Here is a 22,261-nt window from a genome sequence, read left to right on the forward strand (position 1 = left end):
AAAAAACTACAAAATTTAATATCAATATGTTTCCTTTTTTCCCTTGGATTAAGATAATAAGAATTTGATGATGCTGATGGAGAGATAAAATGTGTTTGTTTGTACATATTTAATTGGTACTATTTATCGAATATTAGCCAGATGTGTGTTTCTCTCATCCGGTATGAAACAAAAGTTTTAGACTTGCTAGAAGAATCAGTGTTTTAAACAATGTAGTTATGCTAATGACAAAAAAAAAAAAAAGTATACTCTCAAAAAAAAAAAAAAAAAAGAGAAAAAAAAAATTATAAATAATTATACTCTCATGGGCTTCGGCTTGACTAACTTTTCTTATGATTGGGTCCTCTTGCTCGGCTTGGGCCTTGCTTCTCTCTCTCTCTCTCTCTCTCTCTCTCTCTCTCTCTCAATACATAGTTAATAGAGCCAAAAGATAATACCATATTGGCATTTTACTGTGGAAAACATTTCATTAAAAAAAAATGTACCATGTACACATAATTATAGAACAGCAAGATATCTTAAAAAAAAAAAATTGGTACTGGCATTGAATTGATTAAGTTAAAGACTTGTAGAGGTTCAATTGAGGGTCCAGTGATAATGGCATTATTTGGTGTCCTATGTCAATAGTTTGAACATCCTTTATCTACTTATCTAAAAACAAGTTCAATACTTGCAATAATATTCTAAACGAACAAAGTATTTATACTTCAAAAAATGATGCTATCTATATATACTCTATGTGTTAAAAAGATATCATGAAAATAAAAATTTGGAACTTAAAATTTTGAAGGCTTAAACAAAATCATAACATCTTAGCAAAGATATTAATTATAAATATGATACTCTAACAACCCACATTTTGGTTTAAATTTGATTTATTTGAAAACAACACAAAGGGATGGACGGTATTATTACAAAATAAAATCTCATGTAATTAAGAACCTAAGCAAGTGAATGGTGTTTTAAAAAAAAAAGGAATAAGACAACGAATAGTTGATATAGCATACTCGCTTTAATTACTCTTTTTATTAAAAGGATATTAATTTTAACATATTTCTTATTGTACATCATCCATACTCATCACCCAAATCATGTTTTAAATGTGGAAATCAAAAAAAAAAAAAAGAAAAAAAAAAAAAAAGACATCGCTTGTGAAATTATAGACACTAAGTATACAAAGTGTATACTAATGAATGTGTGAAAACAATTGTATATTAAAAGCTTTTCTTAAGTAGAATGTCTAGCAACAATGGCAAGATCAGAGTGTCCAAAAATGTGCCAAATCATTTATCAAATAATTTTTTGGCTATAAAAATTAAATAGTCATCTTTTTAGAAAGTTGAAATGTTCTTTTTAATTAAATATTAGGCTGGGATAGGTTTATATATAGCCATCTTTCTCTCTCCACTGCATGTCTTTCTCTTTGCACGTTTTTCTCTCTATCTCCTCCGTGGCTCTTCCACCTCCATGGCCAGGTCGCCGCCAGCCAAAAAAAAAAGAAGAAAAAGCCACAGCCTGCGGTACTTTGTTAAACAACACAACTTTTGCTACCCTATATGCCTGAAACTTTTAATGTCATATATTGTTCTTCATCTTTTGATATTGTTCATGAAAGTTGCAAACATACAATCTAATTCTCTAAGAGGTTGAATAGATGGAAATGTGTAAAATTATTGTCTGTGGGATCTCTTGGTTTTCGCAAAGTAGAGAAGTTGTTGGAGAAGTTAAAGCCTTGTCGAGGGCGTTTTTTTATTTGTCGCCCATATGATGTTAGGGGAGTCAAAACTGAGACTCGACTTTAGGCTTAGAACATGGCCCAAAGGCTATCGGTGAAGTGTGAAAAGCCCATTTTACTCAAGGTCTAGGTTGCATCCAATAAAGATTATAATAAGGCCGAAAAATACCTCCTGCAAAGATAAGCTAGCACAAAGGATGACCCACCACAACAAGCGCTTAAATAATAGTCTAGCGTTAAGCAAGAGAAACGTCCAACGGTAGATGTTTGAAAAATCAATAAATGTATTTGCATAGTAAAAATTATGCATTTCCTCCTTAGTTGGTTAATATAAAAGTGAGCCCATTATAACAAGTATACAAGAGGAAAAATAGTCCAGCGGTGAATATGACAGACCTCTAGTAGTAGATACTGACAGATTAATAAGTGTGTTTACATGGTAAAAATTATATGTTTTCCTTATTATTATTAATTCAACATAAGGGAAAACTTCCATAGTATCCAAAACATTATGGCTTTTATCATAATAACAATAGATAAGAATTAAAGGCTTCATAATTACAAATAAAAGAGGAAAAATAGGATGGAATGAAGGGAGAGAGAGATTCCAGCTCAGTGCAGCACATATTGAACTAAGATTTTGGAATATATATATAGTAGTATAGGCTGTTTTGAGTGAGTGAGTATTTAAGCTTGTGATGATATAATAGAGTTAATGCTGAAACTAAGTTTTTACTAGGTAAAGAATTGTTTATGACTAATAAAGAAGCATTTATGGGCAGTGAATATGCAAAAAAGGAAAGGGAATGTCTGAGGCTAAATGAGTGAGGGTTAAGGGGAATGAGTTGTGAGCTTGGAGAGAGCTAAATCACAAGCAAAATGGCAAGCAAATAAGAAATTTCAGAGGGAGTTGGTGTCTATTTTAAGGTGCTATGATTTTCTAAGAAGATGGAATGTGATGTTTATAAGTAAGTGTATATGAACATTTATGGATTAAAGGCTAGTTTCTGAACTAAGGGACTGACTTATGGGCTGAAAATAGAATGATGGGTGAGGAATTTGCATGATGGGTGAGGAATTTTATGATAAGATTTGTTGTCCTCCATGAGTTGATGGTAGTTTTCTTTTATAGTGAAGCTTTAGGGATTGATTAGCAAAAGTCCAAAAACGTAGGACTGATTAGGGGTAGGACAATAGACTTATTATCCTAGGATTTGACCTAAAATGGGAGATTTGCTTTTGGGGCTGTTTTGCTTATTTGGGCAATGTCACACATGGGTAAAGATCAACATAATTTTACATTAAATGCTAAGAATTCTGAGATTGTATCCAGTCAATGGGATTCAGGTAGGTGTTAAGGAGGAATCTTAGTGCTGTAACTGAGATTTAGACCCTAGGAAGTAGGATTTAACACTCCAAGCCAGATGTCAAAGTTTAAGTCCACTTCAGAGGGTTTCGCTGGAGATCCCTTTATGCCTTCCAAACCACATGTTCCCAAATTTCCCCTTTAGGATTCATGGACTTGGTTCATGAACCAATTACATACATTTTTAGTAATAAAATAAACTATTTGGTTAAGGATTTCATGAGTTTGGAGGTCTTGGTTGTGGCTCCCTTGAGTTGTGACCAAAACTTGGGGAAAAATGGTATTTATTACCCATTAACCTTTAGGTGTCGGCCTCTGGTACTGTTCACGTCAGAGTTGGTAGTGGGATAGGTGGCCAACTCTTAATTTAGTTTGGGAGCTTAGTTGCTTCTTGAGGTGACATCTAGCAGAAGGCAAAATTGGATGGAGTTCTCTAGCGGAGTCAGTTTGCACACATGGGCTGTTTTGGTTGAGATTTCATGTTGGACTTGGCCATGAGGGCTGAGTATTTTGGTGGGTCTCTGACTTAGTTGTTCTCTCCACTTGGGCTTATTATTTTGTTTTCTCATTGTGAGGCCTACAAAATGGACAAAGCTACCATATATTGCCATGAATTTTTATTCCACATGGGCTTTAGTTGTTAGTAAAAATAAAATGAATCCATGAGCTTTAAATGAATATTTATGACATGTTTTGAGTATTAATTTCCATGGGCTTTAAATAACAACTTATATAGTTTCTCATAATTTTTGCTATGGATTATTTTTGTAAATGATATTTTCTTTGGGGCTTTTAAATAATGACCTCTAATATATTATTTACCATGGGTTTCAAATAGAGGCAATATCCATGTGTTTCAAATAAAATATGGTAACAACCACAATGGTGGAATAATGTAATCTTTTCATGGTTTTTTTTATTATCATAATATGCTTGTAAGTTGAATAATTGTCATGAGTTTTGGAAATAAATATTATGAATGTTGTGATGTAAGATAGATAGTGAACATGAGTTTATAATATGACATGAAATAAATAAATGTCATGGGTCTAAGATAAATAATCATAACTTTCCATGGGCTTTTATAAGATGATTGCCATGAGTTTTGAGAATGGATAATTCATAAATTCCATGAGCTTGTAATATTATAGTAATAGGTTTAAGAATCTATAGTATTGTTCATTTTTGGACTTTAAAGTGAAATATTTATGATATAGTATTTTGCTAAATATTAATTACCTTGGGCTTTTGATAAAATAGTGCTAAATAGTTAGCTTGAGTTTTTAATAGTGTCAACGTAAGTTGGGCTTTTGATATTGCTAATGAGAATTAGTCTTTCAATATTGCTAATGAGAATTGGGCTTTTGTTGTTGCCAATGAGAACTGGGCTTTTGATGTTGCCAGCAAGAATTGAGTTTTGATATTGGCAATGAGAATTGGGCTTTGATGTTGCCAATGAAAATTGGACTTTAAATATTGCTAGCGAGAACTGGGCTTTGATATTGCCGATGAGAATTGAGTTTTGATGTTGTCAATGAAAATTGGGCTTTGATATTGCCAATGTGAATTGGGCTTTGGATAAATCAATTTCCATGGGTCTAAACCATGGGCTTTGATTATGGATTTGAATTCCGTTGATAAAATTGCCATGGGTTTAAATAATGGGCTTTGATTATGAATTCGAATTCCATTGATAAAATTGTTTTGCTATGGACTTGAATCATGGGCTTTTCAAATATTGCCAAGCATAAGTATTCTTGGTTTTTAAATAGAATAGGATGTGTGTATTAGCCTTATAGGGTCGGTTTTGAGCTTAGCTAAATAATGACAATAAAATTGGATAAAATATGAGTTTTATGGGCTTTTTGTGATAGTTTATGTCATGACCCATTTTAGATAATGAGATATATAATATTTGTGATTAACATAATAATGGAGCAAAAAATATGTGGGAAAACCCAATAACTTATTAGTGGTATTTGAAAATAAATAGGTGGTACTTAAATAAAATTAGGTGCAAAAAAAGTACCCTAACAAGCCTTTACCACCTATTATTTCAAAAGTGTGATTCTTTTATATTTGATTGATGCTATGCAAAGTAAAGAGATTCATCATTCCCTATTAAAGCCTGGGTATACATTCTGATGTGTAAGTTCTCGTCATGTTGAAGTGTTTTGTCTTGTGTTTGATCATGGAGGCTGTCCTGTCTTGTCCCGTAAGAACTTGTAATTCAATATGCTTCATGTTCCAATAGCACAATCAAAACACTCTAGCGTTACTCTTGTTTTTTGATATACTATGCCAATTCAAAAATTATTTTTATTGCACATCAGAAATGCAGATACTAAGATTGTTGTCAAGTAAGGCTTTATGTGAGGTTGTACCAAACATGGCCCTTCTAAATGATAATGTTTGGGTTGGTCTATACCAATCAAGGTAAGTTGAAGGAGCTAGGTCCTCCTTGAATGTGAGTGCACATTTCAATTACTAGAGAATTGAAGTATAGGAGTTCTTAACTATTTATTTAGGAGTCTAATATAAATTTCCGAAGAGGCAATTGAAGTCTGGGGTGACAAAGCCTCAACTTTTATCGTATAGCCTTATAAAGTTTTTTGGGTTTAGAAATAAGTATGAAATGTATAAAATAAAAGATAATAAAAAAAATAAATTAGAATATTAGCATTAATGAATGTTTTTTTTTCACTGTTGAATTTACTTAAATTCAATAGTTTAAAAAATGTGTAACTTGAATCCATCTCATATATAATATATAACTACAAATACTCACAAAATGGTTAGATTTAAAAAGGTTACTAGGGCCCAGCCCATCTACTTCATTTGAGGCTAGAATCCAACCATAGATTAAAGAGATGGATTTGGGGCCATGATCAACATCCAGAGCTGCCCAAGCAACAAACCCATGGGCTACATTGAGAGCAACGTTTGTGATGTTTTCATTTTATGATTCTATAAAATGTTTTCCATTCTTATGATGTTTCATATTGACATTCAGCAAAAAATAAAACAAAGACATGTTAGGACATGTTTGGTATGCATGATTAGATCTAGGAATGGAATAAGTATTCATTTGTAATCATAATTAAGTTGTATAGTAGTTCTTTGAAGTCAATGAATCGGTTACTGTATAATGAGATATGTCTGATGCATTAGATGAGATAACGCCTAAATTTGGCGAATGTTACCTCCGCATTAAATAAATATCCCCCATTTGACAAGGTTGCATTTATTACAAATGAATTGTGCCAAACGAAGCCTCAAGTCCTATCTTGGTTTCTCACCCCACAGTATGTATGAAGGATTGTTCATACCTTGGAGAGAAGCAGATTGTTCTCACAAAAAAGATTATATATTTATGGCTCTAGTGGCCGTGGTAGCATCTTCAGGTTTAATTAAGCTTAGAGCTCTAGTATTTTCTCTCTATTTTATGTCCAACGCACTGTAGATTGTTAGTTATGTTTGTGACAATGATCATTGATGCACACCTTCATGTTGTAAATAAATTAATTATTAGTATTCATTCTAAATGAGAAAGAGAAAATTAAATTCGAATAAAAGATGATGTATGATAAAATCAAAATATCGTTTGTTATTAATATTCTCTAATAGTGATTTACATGTACCTCAAAACTAGTTTTCACCAAAAGAGTATGCCACAACATTTCTAGAACATGTACTATTCTAGACAGTAAATGTATTTGCAAATCTTTGATCTCAGCTATTTCGATGAACCGATTGTTCAGATTCACTGAATTATATGACAAGATATTGTTGGTTAAAAAGAAAGAAAAGGAACCTAGCATATGCTAGGATTGGATGCCTTACGAATTGGTTCACTCTAAATTCAACTGCCGCACTCTCGTAAACATCTCCAGCTACGGGATACCACGTTTCCAAACCATATATTCATGTTGAACCAGTCAAATTAGTGTTGGCGTAACTTACAATTCGCATAGGGTTGTATCAGTTTCCCTAGTGAAAAATCCACGGAAATAACCTTTAGTCGTAGTGAACTAGACTGGTTGCTTCGTCTCAAAGTCAAACGTTAAATTGAATGCATAAGTCGATGGAGCATAATAGTCGTACCACTTAATGGTATTACAACAGCCCACTTGTAAAATACAAAGTCCCTCTGCTTTACCCTACCCAAGAGGTGCCTTTATAACTAGGCATGGGTTCCATCTCCCATTCCCCATCTGGTCCCATAGGTTCTTTTCATGTCTTGGCCCCTCTCATGGGCTTTGGCTTGACTAACTTTTCTTTAGATTGGGTCCTCTTGCTCGGCTTGGGCCTTGCTTTTCTCTCTCTCTCTCTCTCTCTCTCTCTCTCTATATATATATATATATATATATATATATATATACATATTTAATGAAGCCAAAAAATAATACCATATAGGCATTTTTACTGCGGAAAACATTTCATTAAAAAAATATATACATTATACAATGTATACAAATATATAGAATAGCAAGATATCTTTTTATTTTATTTATAAAATTGGTACTTACATTGAATTAATTAAGTTCAAGACTTCTACAAGTTCAATTGAGAGTCCAGTGGTAATGACATTATTTGGTGTCCTATGCCAGTAGTTCGAATGCCCCTTATCTACCTATCTAAAAAACAAGTTTAATACTCGCAATAACATTCTAAACGAACAAAGTATTTATACTTTAGAAAATGATGCTATCTGTATATACTCCTTGTGTTAAAAAGATATCATGAAAAAAAAAATTTGGAATTTAAAATTTTGAAGGCTTAAAAAAATCATAATATCTTAGCAAATATATTAAATTAAAAATATGATACTCTAACAACCCATATTTTGGTTTTATTTGATTTATTTGTAAACAACACAAAGGAATGAACGGTATTATTATAAAACATAAAATCTCATGTAATTAAGAACCTAACCGAGTGAATAGTGTTTAAAAAAAAAGGAATAAGACAATGAATAGTTGATATAGCATACTCATTTTGGTTGCTCTTTTTATTAAAAGGATATTAATATCAACATATTCTTTAATGTATATCATCCATACACATCACCCAAATCATGTTTTAAATGTGAAAATCAATAAAAAAAAATATAGATATCACTTGTGAAATTATGGACGTTCAGTATACAAAGTGTATACTAACAAAGGTGTGAAAACAATTTTCCATATTAATTAAAAGTTTTTTTAAAGTAGAATATCCAGCAACAATATACCAAATCAGAGCGTCTAATGTACCAAATCATTTATTAAATAATATTTTGTCTATAACAATTACATAACCATCCTTTTAGCTAGTTAAAATGTTCTTTTTAATTAAATATTAGGCTGGGATAGGTTTATATATATATATATATATATACACACACATACTGCATACACACAACAAAAACAAAATAGCTAGATTTAAAAAAGTTTACTAGGGCCCAACCCATCTACTTAATTTGTGGCCAGAATCCAACCATAGATTGAAGAGATGGATTTGGGCCCATGATCAACACCCAGAGCTGCCCGAGCAACTTACCCATGGGCTATATTGCAACGTTTGTGATGTTTTCATTTTATGATTCTATAAAATGTTTTCCATTCCTATGATGTTTCATATTGTATTAGACATGTGAGGACATGTTTGGTATGCATGATTAAATCCAAGAATGGAATAAGTATCCATTTGAAATCATAATTAAGTTGTACAGTAGTTCTTCAGCAAAAAAAGAAAAAAAGAAAAAAGAAAAAAGAAAAAAAAGAAGAAGTTGTAAAGTAGTTCTTTGAAGTCAATGAATCGGTCACCATATAATGAGATATGTTGACGAACTAGATGAAATAATGCTTGAATTTGGTCAATGTCACATTCGCATTATATGGATATCTCCCATTGGACAAAGCTGCATTTATTACTGAATGACTAGTATGAATAATGTTACTCACCTAGAAACCCACTTATCTCTCTTAGAAGGTGGAGGAGACACTTGATGAGATACGTATTTACTGACCTCTTTTTATTAAGTTTTAGTGTTTGATTTCCTTTTTAGCTTTCCCGTTGTACTTTAACCCATTTATAACAAATGAATTGTGCATCTTCAGATTTAATTAAGCTTAGAGCTCTAGTTTTTGCTCTCTAATTTATGTCCTACGAACAGTAGATTGTTGGTTGTGTTCGTGACAATGATCATTGATGCATACCATCATGTTGTAAATAAATTATTAGTACTCATTCTAAATGAGATAGAGAAAATTAAATTCGAATAAAAGATGATCGATGTGATAAAATCAAAATATTTTTTGCTATTAATATTCTCTAATGCTGATTTACATGTACCTCAAAACTAGTCTTTTTTACCGAAGAGTATGCTGTATGCCACAACATTACTAGAACACGTACTATTCTAGACAGTAAATGTATTGCAAGTCTTTGATCTCAACTATTTCGATGGCTTAGTTTCACTCTTTGAATTATGACAAGATCTTTTCTATTTCTATTAACTATATAAAAAGAGGCAATGCCTCTACATTGTGTTTTTGGTTTAGTGTATATATATATATATATATTGTCTTTTTGTAATGCCAAAAGGGTTCGTTTGGCTAAAATGTGAAAACCAAATAAAAAAGAAAAGAAAAATATACGTTTTTAGACCCCTTAAACACAAATAGATTAACAAAAAAAAAAAAAAAACACAACCAAATTAACTTAGTTATTTAGTCAAGTGATTAACTTAGATAAATTAAGCAGATTTAGGTTAATACAAATATATCATATCATGCAAAGCAGCGGAAATATAAAGAACACAATGATATGATGACCTAGGAAAACTAAACTGGTAAAAAACTTGGGGAGGATTTAACCTAGCTATCCTCAAGGTAAAACTGAATCCATTACGGAAGAATTGAAGTTTACATAATAGCGACTTATACCACTAACATCCTATTGCTACCTCGAGTAGGAAACTTATTACCACGACCATGTGACAGCTCCGAGTTCACAGACTACTTCTTTCTTGAATTCCGAGCAAGCACCAGCACTCCCGCTTGTATATCTTTAAGCTCTTGAATCTGCAACTGAATTGATTATCAAGCTCTTAACATCAATCTAGATCTTGATAACCCTAAGTGTATGTGAAGACAAACACCTCTAAATCTCACAAGAGATTCACACACACAGCATAAAAAGCAACTAATAAAAAAAAAACGTGGATAGTGTTTTCCCTTTTATACCTAGGACAAAATATAAAACTCTACACGTAAAACGGGCTTGGACTGAGTTAGAAAATTATGCAGAAAATAATAATCTGCACGATTTTCGATCGATTGAGTCTAATTCTCGATCGATCGAGCCAGGCAGAATTGCGCAGTGAATTTTGCAGCAACTCAATTCCAACTTTACATATAAGACATATACTTTGATCGGTCTAAACAAGACTAAAACGTTTTGATTCTGGTTTGCCAACGTTACAAATTAGAGATCTAATACATTTAAACTTAAAGCTCTTAAACCTAACAAAAAAGAAGACAGAGATAGAGAGCCAGAGGGCTAGAGAGTTCTGGAATCTGGAACTCTCTCTACCTCTCAACCTCTATTTTTCTCTCTTTCTCAATGTCTAGAGAATTTTTGGATTGAGAGAGCAAGCCATGGTTGCCAATGGCTTTTTTTGGACGTCTATGGTGGAACATCGGCCAATCTGAATAGAGCAAAGGGGGATGGGTATATCGGAGTGGGGGATAAGTAGATCGGAGTGAGGGAAGGCTTTGAGTTGAAAGGTACCATCTTTTTCTTTCTTCCTTTTTGCTTCTATATACTTTGCTTTTATTTATTTATTTCTTCCAGATTTTTGATATGTGTTATGGGTAGGTGTGGAAACGGAGTCTAAATTCTGTTCCACTTTTCCTGCTCCATTCTATACTTCATCAATAAAAACTTGCCACGTGTTCACCTAATTAATTAAATACTACTATTAATTAATAATGGTAGCATTAATAAGTCAATAATGATAATATTTAATTAATTAGATGAACACTTATCAAATTTTTATTAGTAGAGTACATAGTGAAGCAGAAAAAATGGAACAGAATATTTGAACTCGTGGAAAGGACCCTCCCAAGACTTCTCATACACTCTTTTGTCCCTTCCAAGATCACAGCCAAGCGTATGAAGCAACAAGACCGAGTGAGGCAAAATTGCCAATTTTCTTTCACCAGATATTAATGATGGTTTTTTTGAAGGTTGAGAGAAGGAAATGGAAAAGCAGAGGACTGATTTGTGGCTTCGGTGGTTTTCTTTCAGCTCACACGACAGGTATTTTCTATCTCTAAATTTCTTTATAGTTTGATTGATTTCTATCTCTCTTTTTCTTTTGTTTATTATACTGAGGTACTAATTTCACAAAACTGGTAGTGAGCCTTTTATATATTTGATGAAAGCTTTGACGTCTCAAGGCTGGGAATTTCGCCAAAATCCGATTCTCTGAAATTTCAGTGGGTTTTTCATTCTTGTTTTAGATATCCTTCTTTAATTTGTGTTGGTATTTGAATTTTTCCTGAAGTTTTGTCATTCAATTTCACTTCCTTCTAGCTTTGCCATGGTTCCATTGCTGATCTGTGAAGAAATAGTAGAGTAATATGAACCAACGGGTGGTTCCATTTTTATATTTATATAGCCCAAAGATTTTGGTACACAGTTTGCAATGATTAACCCAGGGGACCCTCCAAATCAAAAGCACAAAACCTTATGACAACACCCCAGTCCTATATATGTTTCACAAAATTCCCCAAAGAACACAAAGGAAAAGATCTTCATAAATATCTCTAAGATGTCAATGGCGTACTTCTTCTTTCTCTCCTCAAATTATTGTTATAATGTGTATTTCTTTTCCTATCCAATATTTCTTTCTTGCTCATCTCTTTGTTTAAGATGTGAAAAAGTTTCTCACTTTTGGTGTTAACACAATTAAAGGTGCAATGAAACAACGTGCCTCAAAGCACATATTTGTTAAAATAAGAGACTTTGTTCTTCGAGCTATGGAAATGGTGAAAAATTAGATGAAACTCAAATGTGATTGACACTAGAGACAGCGTGATCGACCATTATTCATAGTGCACGGAATCAAATCTCATGCTGGGTTGTGTGAGCTCTAAAATTAGTTCCTTAAAATTTTGGTATTTGATATTTCAAGTTTTTATTTTTATAGTGAGTCCGAATGTTTGACTTAACTTATTTTATCTTAGAAAAATAGATGTGTATTAGCTTATTTTATTGTTAATGAGCTAATTTTTTTGTCTTGCATGAATTTTTAGATGAGTTCATGGCCATGTTTAGGGAGAAAAATTGTGCCCAATTATATAGCTACACATATGGTAATTGTTCTTGATTTTACCCATTTGAAAATTGTGTATTTTCATACAAACCCCATGGTTTTGGGATTAAAGATTTTATAAGTTTACCAATATGTTAAGAAAATTGCATGACTTTTATATAACTTGAAGTGAAAAGGCCCTATGATGTCTAATGTGATATGGAATGGTTATATATTTCTTATGATTTAAAGAAATAATTAAAGTTTAATGTGCCTTTATTATTATTTTTACCATCCCAGCCGAAAGAAAATAGGGGCAAAAAAAAAAAAAAAAAACTAGAATCAGCAGCTTTTACCATGTTTAAACCATCTTTGCTGACATTATCCCACCAAGAAATGGATGACGCGGTATTCCTTATCAACTTATTATGTCTCTTTCTATCATTTGGGGAACACTCTATATAATCATATCTCTCTGTGTTTGGATTTATAATCCATGTGAATGTTTTTTGTAGCAATATTGGGACTTAAGTGATGCAGACCACTTTGAAACTAGCTTTTAGATAATAAATTAGTTTGGAGCTTCCATCTATGTGACCCTATATCAAGATTGATCAACTATAAAAATACTTCAACATATGTGTTTGAATGCTTTAGGTAATGTTTAACGAACAAAAAAATCGACCCTCATTATCAATTCAAATGGAAAGAAGAACAAAAAAGGATAAAACAAAAAATGCATTCTGATCCCTTGAGTTGAGTTTATTCATTTTGAATTATGTCAAGAGATACACTACCAAATTTCCAACTTCTTTGGAGCTACTTCCACTACCAAAGCTTTGGCTTGCTATAGGAAAATACTCAATTGTGTCATTTCTTTTTTGAATAGTTGAGTGCCATTTGTTGCTACTTTGAAATCCCTTCAAGGATTTGTTTCTCATGATCTTAGAGACTTAGTTGATTTAATTGTATGAGTTCCTTTGATAAGTGTGCCATTGTAGATGATGTATTGACCATTTAATAATGGAGAGTAGCAAACAATATATAATATCTAAAATCTTTTTAATGTGAGAGGATTCGGTTAAAATGTTATGTGTTTCCTATTCTGCTAACTTGTTATCTCATTTGTTTATCATCATGTGATTTTCTGCAACTATTTTTGTTTCTTTAGATCACAAGCTAGACCAAACTAATGAGCCATAATGGATTAGGGAATGTTGGTGAATTTGTTATGTGGGCTGGTAGGCTCATCATACATTAATTTTCAAGATTTTTGGTGATTTAGTAAATTGCATGTGTCTTGGTGAATAAAATTATACCACACCAACTAGGAGAGTTGAAGGAGTTCTTTCTTTTTTCTTGTGCATTTGGCGATAGACTCTCAATGTAATATGTTGCTGTTGATCCAGAATTTTAGGTGCAGGTTTTTCTTAACATTGACTTTTGATGCTTACTATGTAAAGGAAGTTTTACTTTCTTACTATGGTAAATGGTGATTCAAATGAAAACTTAAGATCACCTTTATTTATTTATAATTATTAAGAAGAAAAACAAATGAAATTGCTGATATTATTATGCCTGCATCGTAATTATCTTCTGTGTGCTAGAATAATTATACGTACTCATAATCTTTTTTAATTTGAAAATGTACAAAATTTATACTGGCATTTCTCAATGTATCTACATATGTGAATTGGCTTTCTGCTAGAGGAATATTGTTTATTGACACCTGTCAATAGTAGTACAAGTCCCTCTTTAAGAGAGCTTTGGTTGGTACATTTAGTCTGGTTAAGAGTGCCCCTTTCATGCTTCTTCTTCTTCTTCTTTTTTTTTTTTTTTTTTTTTTTTTTTTTTTTTTTTTTTTTTTGTGAATAATCAGCTACTAACATCCTTATAAAACTTGTAGGAGGAAAAGATTGATGCTTCCCTTGAGGTTCTTATCTTATCCTTGCTAATGACGAATTGTGGGATGCTGTCACATATGAGGTTTGTCATGCTTTCTGATTCTGTAATTATTATTGTTGTTGTTTTTAAGTTTTCCCGTCTTATTGAGATCCTTGTGTATTGTGAAAGGCCAAAAGTGGTTATTGTGTCTTGATTCAAAAAACTGTTTATTGCAGTCATTACTAACACAATGGAGATTAATCTAGCATTTTTATCATTTACAGGGGAAAAATGTTATTTATTATCTTATCAATTTTTGAATGGGTGTCAGGTGTTTGCTTGACTTTTGAATTAATCAAACATGCTATTACTCTTAACCTTTAGAGCTTCAACTCTCTAATTCTTTCCCCCTTTCTAGGCTGTCGCTTTGGTTAAAACCAAACTAGGAGCTGGATTAGGTGGCGAAGAGGTTGATGTATGAAGCATACCAAAGAGGTTGTGCAGGATCAAGGAGATTCCTCTCACATTAGATGTGGAAGCACCCTTCCTTGGCTTGATACTAAGGTTTGGTTTTCTACAAGAGTGGAAGATGAAGTGCAATAAAATCAAGTGGTTCACAATGATAGAAAATCATAGTGTTGTGCTATTGAAGGTTAAAGATGTAAATAAACTCATTAGAATGTGAATGTGTACTACATACTATCACCTTCTAGCATAGAGCCATATCTAAAAGCTTAGTTTCTAGAGTGGTTGAATTTAGCTAGAAAACATGCCTTGTTTTTTGATTTTGTAAATAACCATTGGCTAAAGTCAACTATGATTACAAGGTAGACATAGTGCTTGGTAGTGGATGTGTCTAACTATATTTGGTAGTTAGACGATACTCCTGGTTACATTTTTATTTCATACATATACTTATTAAAAAAAAAAAAAACCATATTTGGTAGTGATATACTGATACTTTGTCAAGGTGTTTTAAATTTCATCAATGACCAGCTAGAATCTTGTTTTCTTCTTCTTTTATGGGGTCTTATGGATTTACAACATAGATTATTATAGGATTTTAAGGACTTGTTTTTACTAAATGTATTGCTACTTTTGGGTTTACAACATAGATTGATATGGGATTTTAAGGATTGGTTAGTTGTCCATTACACTTTTAAATTTTTACTCTAATATAGACAATGGGATGGAAATTGAAAATTTAACACTAAAATAAGTTGTCAACTTTAAATTTTAAAGCTCAGGATGTATTTACAAATACCCAATGCATAGGCAAGCACGTTCCTTGCACTTGCAGCTCACACTAGTTGGTTAAAAAGAAAGAAAAGGAACCTAGCAGATGCTAGGATTGGATGTTGTACGAATTGGTTCACTCCAAATTCAACTGCCGCACTCTCGTAAATATCTCCAGCTACGGAGCTACCTCGTTTCCAAACCATACATTGTACAGGGTCTCATGTTGAATCTTAGGGCGGCGCCATCTTAAGGCTAGGGTGGTCCTTGGACCACCTGACTTGAAAAAAAAAAATTTATATATAATAATTTAAAATTTTTTATTTGTCTACCATTCAAATTTTTTTTTTTTGAAATACCTTCAGTTTTTTTATGTCAATAAAATTAAATTTTGCTTCATAATTTGTTCTACATTTAATAGATGAATAATTGTTTAGTTGTGTACATTGAAAGAGATGTAACTTGTAGCATTGATAATGAGACTATCATGCAACGATTTCAAAAAACGAAAACTCGTAGAATGCAATTGTAAATTTTATATATTTGCGTGTTTTTTTATTGTTGTTGTTGTTAATATATGAATTTCTCTTTTTATTAGATTATAATTTATGCTTCTTAAGGAACTCTCTTAAAAATTTTTTTGGAGCCGTCACTGGTTGAATTAGTCAAATTAGGGTTGGCATAATTTACAGTTCGCAAGGGTTGTATTCAATTTCCCTAGTGAAAAATCCTTGGAAATAACCTTTAGTCATAATGAACTAGACTAGTTGCTTCGCTAAAAGTCAAACGTTAAATTGAATACATAAGTCGATGGAGCATAAAACTCGTACCACTAATGATATTACATTTAACAACCCACTTGTAAAATACAAAGTCCCTCTACTTTACCCTTCCCAATATTTGACAATTTGGCACAGTTGCAGAGTACCGACTTGAAGCCGAATTAAAGACTTAAGCTAGGCCAATAAATATTCGTAATGAAAAGTCCAAGCCTAATGTACTGTAGCATCTTGAAATCCGCGTATGAGGCTCTATTTATACCAAACCATGTTCTTCGGATTAGCACCACCATACCACGTTCAATTTCATCATACTTGTTAGTTTTTACCACCAATTTAAAGCAATTGTATCATCCAATGATGAAAACTCTGGTACTCTGCGGCCTTACCTTGGCCTTCTTTTTTCTATCTGGTATGCCTCACTATCTACTTTTGATATACGCATGCATCACTGCATCAACACATTACAGTGTCACTAGCCTTTTAGGGGCGTAGCTATGTGTTCAAAATTTTGAATTTTTTAAAAATATATAATTATTTTAATGTTTTCAAAATTTAATCTACAAAAATAAGAGTTGACCCCCAAATATTTGATTTAATCTAATGATACTCTTAAAAAAATAATTGGTTTAATAGTTATAGAAACCCAATATTATTTTTCGTAATTCTATTTTTTATTGTAAAATGTGATCTTATATCTGTTAAATATTTGATAAAGTTGGACACTAAACATGTTTGAATCTATATTTTTTTCAATCTGTTATGTGGCAATTAACAAGTCATTGACTCATTAAAAAAAAATATTGTTATTAAAACTACACATGAAATGTCTTTTTAGTTGCCACATAATGGGTTAGAGCAAGATAGTTTCAAATATATTTGGAGCTTAACTTTTTTCTACAAGTTTTAGATCATTTATGTTTTTGAAAATTTTATTAGTTCAATTGAAAGATTATTTTACTTACTTTAGTATAAAATTTGATAATTTGTATAAAAAATGAAACTTTTTAAGAATTTCACTATAAAAATGCTAAAAATAAATTTTATTTTATGAACAATTGCTATCAAACATAATTGTGATTTAAAATACTAAGTTTTTTTTTTTTTTTGTGTGCGTAGAATATAACTTATCAAATAAAAAAATGTGTGTATATAATAAAAAAAAAACATTTGTATATATGTGTATGAGGTTGTCTTGATAAATATATTAGTGCTGCAACTTGACCATTCCAAACAAAAATTTCTGGCTCTGCCTCTTCCTTTTTCATATTAGTCTATGGATCTCCAATGAACAGGGAATCAATCTGAGGGCTAGAATTAGATTTCAAGCACATTCTTTTCATCATGATTTTAATTTATATATTTTTAGATAGAATAAAAATAATACGGTGGTTCCAAATTGCAACCCGTTGATTAAAACCGTCATCATGATAATACATGTTAAAATGGTGCTCTCTAGCTTATTTTCCCTGCTTATAAGATAGGTTTTGTTTTTCATGTTCAAAACGGTGACAAGGAGTTTGTTATATACATGTTGCATGCAGGTACTCACGCTGCTAGTATAACTTTCACAAACAACTGTCCATACACCGTCTGGCCAGGAACCTTAACTGCTGATCAAAAACCTCAATTATCAACTACTGGGTTTGAGTTAGCATCTACTGCATCCTTGGCAATAGATGTCCAAGCTCCATGGACAGGCCGGTTTTGGGCCCGAACCCTATGCTCCACAGACAGCTCGGGAGGGTTCAGTTGCGCTACTGCAGATTGCGGATCTGGTCAGGTTTCATGCAATGGTAACGGTGCAGTTCCGCCAGCTTCTTTGGTAGAAATCAACATAGCTGATAATGGTGGAATGGACTATTACGATGTTAGCAATGTAGATGGGTTCAACTTGCCTATTTCATTAGCCCCACAAGGCGGAACTGGCGAATGCAAGGCCTCAAGCTGTCCAGCCAATGTGAACGCAGCTTGCCCAGCAGAGCTGCAAATTAAAGGGTCTGATGGGAGCGTTATTGCTTGCAAGAGTGCTTGTACTGCTTTCAATCAGCCACAGTATTGCTGCACTGGTGCATATAGCACTGCAGAAACTTGTCCACCTACAGACTATTCTCAGTTCTTTGAGAACCAATGTCCTCTAGCTTATAGCTATGCTTATGATGATAAGAATAGCTTATTTACTTGCTCTGGTGCACCCAACTATGTTATCACTTTTTGTCCATGAATTAAGGATAGGAATTATATATTCCCTTCCCTCTAAACAATAGTAAGATGCTGATTAGCAGTTTCATATTCTAAGGCACATGTATGGATATGTCAACCAAATAATTATAATAAAACGCATCAAATGAATACTGCAAAAAAAAATTTCTTATTCCACTATTACTGCTTGCATCTCTTCTAATATTAATTCTTATTCCCAAGTAATAATCGGTATTTTGATCTCCTCAAAAGGATTTGTAACTCCTCTCTTCGTTATAGTCATAAACATATGCAATAGAAAAAAAAGGTGACATACAGGGGCAGAGAGAGGTGGGTTGCTACGCGGGCAGTGACGGACCTACAGTGGGCCCCCCAACAAAAAAAGAAAAACTAGGATATATATATATATATATATATATATATATATATATATATATATATATATATGTGTGTGTTTGAAATTTTAAATTTTGGTCTTAATAACCCCTAATTAAAAAAAAAAAAAATTGGTATACATATTTAATTTGAAAAATTAAGATTTGCCCTTAAATATATATATATATATATATATATATATATATATATATATATATATATATATATATATATATATATATATATATGTTTTTGGATCTCTTCTGAAATAGGGTCGAATTCTATTTTAATAATTGTGTTGAAATGTTTAAGAAATGCTTATTTTATATGTTATACATTGTTGATATTTTTATAATATCAAATGTTTAAAAAATACTTATTTTTATATGTAGTATTTTGTTGAATATGAAATAGATGTTAGTTTCTATTTTCATAAAAAAAAAAAAAATTTGTTTTAAGCTTTAGTCCCTCCAAGTTCGAATCTTAGTTCCGTCCCTGAGAGCTGCAAATGACAGGGTCTGATGGGAGCATTATTGCTTGCAAGAGCGCATGTACCGCTTTCAATGAACCACAATATTGTTGCACTGGTGCATATAAAATGCCTGGAACATGTCCACCCACAAGCTATTCTCAGATCTTTGAGCAGCAATGTCCTGAAGCTTATAGCTATGCTCAAGATGATAAGAATAGCTTGTTCACCGGCTCTAGTGCACCCAATTATGTTATCACTTTTTGTCCATAAATTGAGGAGAGAAATTATGTGTTCCCTTCTCTTTAAATAGTAATTAGAAAATAACAAGTTTAATGTACTCGGCACATGGATGTATTTGTCAATAAAATAATTATTTGAATAAATCGATTAATACTGCAAAAACTTTCTTTTAACTTTGTCGAGTAGCGGTGTGGTTGTGCTTATTATTTACGACAACATAGATAAGAAAGTTTTCCGGGCTACTCTTTCACTTGCTTTTGATGTTGGACCGAGACATTCAGACGCTGAGATTAAGTCCGAATCTTTAACAGCCAGGGTCCTTAAGCTGTTAAGTTTAATGGTAGGCGAAATGATATGCAGGTGGGGTAAGAAAAAACAAGACAATAAAAAATCCCATTAGGTTGGCCTTGTATCACGATCCTTATATGAGGCTTCTATGTAAGCTAGCAGACCAAGGCAAATTGGATGATCGGTGGATTCGGTGCCTTAGAAAAAGCTTTGGAAGTTACTTTCTATGGTTTTGGGTAAGAATTAGGAATTAAGATTTGGGATGCTCGAAGGGCATGACGACATAAGAATGAGTATCTCATGAGGATCAATATTTGCAGGGATTTCAATTAAAGGATAGGTTGTCAAGGTGACCATTAATTGATACTTGCCCTAATTGGTGCTCCTGACAAGCCCGGCCTTATGAGTGAGGAGACGTTAACAATGTTTTACTGAGTAACATGTAGCCCCTCACTGGATCCATGAAGGGAGCGTCCTTATTTTTTGGAAATCTCTGCCTTTAAATAACCTCATTTATGATCTCATTATGGCAGAACATTGTGAATTAGTGTGTTGTTGAACATTTAGGGCTTAAAACATTGAACATAAGCAATTAGCATTCTAAAAGGGTTTCTAACAGGATTTGGTTTACCTACCTCTAGATAAGTGTTATCTCATGGGTCTAGGCTTCCAATTTTGTTTGGAATCTCTCTCTCTCTCCCATACCTCATCGATCTTTTTTAACCTTTTCTCAAAGCCATTCCACAAGATTTCCTAATCATGATGGTAATACAATTGACTTCTTAAACTTCCCCTCATGGTGTCATGTCTAATTACATTTAAATTAATGCCAAAGCAGAAGTTATGACAGCCTACAAGGACTTGTGGTACCTTATTTAAATTAGTGGGACAGCTTTTGGTCCGGCACTTATGCCATTTGGCCACAGATTTAGATCCATATAATCATTATTTGTTGTAAGATGCAAAAGTTAAAACGGTAAAAAAGTAAAAAGTTAAAAAGATAAAAGACAAATTTTTGTTTACTAGCTATCTTAATTTTTACATTTCACAACCATGTGGTAACTGGTAATTGCATTTGATCCAAATCACATGGCGCCTTAATTGCTTGGGTGTGATATATAGCATAGTCACATGACATAGTTAGGTGTTGGAGATGTGGGTTTAGACCTAAGCACATTATTTTACCCTAGTCGTAACTATACTGGGACTTCTGGTCCTAATTGACATGTAGTCCTAATTAGTTTACTATTAGCATAGCTCATACTATTTATATCTGATAGTGACGTTATTACAAGGTGACGACACATTAAGAAGCTGACGGAAGTTCACTTGTTACATACTGAATGCACGTTAAGAAGCTGACGACAATACGCTATCCGTCAACTACTGTCATTGACACCTCTTCAGCATTCATAGCCATGCCCCTTACGCAGCAACGTTAAGCTGACGGATCACGTGGACGAGTCAGGGGTGACGACCTTGGCTGTAAGGTCTTTAGCTGATGTCCTTGGCTGACGGACCACGTTGGCGTACGTAAGCTGACGACAGTATAGGAGTTACACGTGGGCTGACGACCTTGGCAGGTGAAGGCTGAAGGAATAATCCAACTTTCATTTTTAGCCTATCTTGACCTCTGCTTATGTGAATATAAGGAAAGTTCTTGCGCTACGCGTTCGACTTAGTTAAGAAGATTCCTATAAGGAAAGGGCTCAATACAATAGGCAAAGATCCGCGAATTACTCTTTTAAAAAGGAAAGTACTTCTTCACCAAGGCGCATATTTCGGCCACACACCACTATATATATCCCAAGACCCTCATGACCCAAAGGTACGCACAATTACCTCAACTCTGGCACTCTAGGGTTGTTTAAAGATTCTAACTTGATCGTCGGAGGGTCTTTGGCCGGCACCACACCGGTGCTCTCTGTCGATCACCTACTTTTTTCTTCGCAGGTGTTGCTTCAAATCGGTGGAGTACTAGCAGCTTACTGGTGATCTCTTAGGCATCATCAATATCCATCCATGGATCCACTATAATATACAAATTTCAATAGTAAGATGTACCTATTTAGTGTTTTATGATATAGATGCAGACGTTTAATTGTATAATTGATATACTTTATAAATTATTATTGTTATCATTGTTGTTGGGAGAGACTTGGGTCCACTATGTCCTGTGTACTGCACCGATGCTAACATTTAACATTTTTTTTTTTTGTATAATTGATATACATTATAAATTATTATTATTATTATTGTTGTTGAGAGTGACTTGAGTCCACTGCACCTGATAGGATGTTAGCATATGGCAATTTTTGGACACATGGTAGCATCCTATCATGTTCAATGCATAGGACACTGGATTTAAGCTAGGTCCGTT

At 33.0% G+C, this 22,261-nt stretch overlaps 1 protein-coding gene and 1 long non-coding RNA gene across 2 annotated transcripts; both read left to right on the top strand.

Annotated features, from left to right (window-relative positions):
- The first annotated feature begins 11,207 nt into the window (after nt 1-11,207).
- LOC142609998 (uncharacterized) lies at nt 11,208-15,241 on the top strand. Its single transcript, XR_012839734.1, has 3 exons — nt 11,208-11,408; nt 14,312-14,391; nt 14,708-15,241. It is a non-coding gene; the product is annotated as an uncharacterized LOC142609998 (long non-coding RNA).
- Nucleotides 15,242-16,595: 1,354 nt separating this feature from the next.
- Nucleotides 16,596-18,689, top strand: LOC142609935 (thaumatin-like protein 1). Its single transcript, XM_075781662.1, has 2 exons — nt 16,596-16,716; nt 17,849-18,689. The coding sequence occupies exons 1-2, from the start codon at nt 16,662-16,664 to the stop codon at nt 18,526-18,528; spliced, it is 735 nt and encodes a 244-aa protein (XP_075637777.1). The 5' UTR covers nt 16,596-16,661; the 3' UTR covers nt 18,529-18,689.
- The last annotated feature ends 3,572 nt before the right edge of the window (nt 18,690-22,261 follow it).

This window comes from Castanea sativa, chromosome 9, assembly GCF_040712315.1.
Source record: "Castanea sativa cultivar Marrone di Chiusa Pesio chromosome 9, ASM4071231v1".
NCBI lineage: Eukaryota > Viridiplantae > Streptophyta > Magnoliopsida > Fagales > Fagaceae > Castanea > Castanea sativa.

Bases quoted from the DNA above. Each gene is read 5' to 3' on its own strand.
- LOC142609935 (XM_075781662.1), top strand. From the start codon at position 16,662: ATGATGAAAACTCTGGTACTCTGCGGCCTTACCTTGGCCTTCTTTTTT. The intron at 16,717-17,848 runs GTATGCCTCACT...TGTTGCATGCAG, and splicing joins GGCCTTCTTTTTTCTATCTG to GTACTCACGCTGCTAGTATA.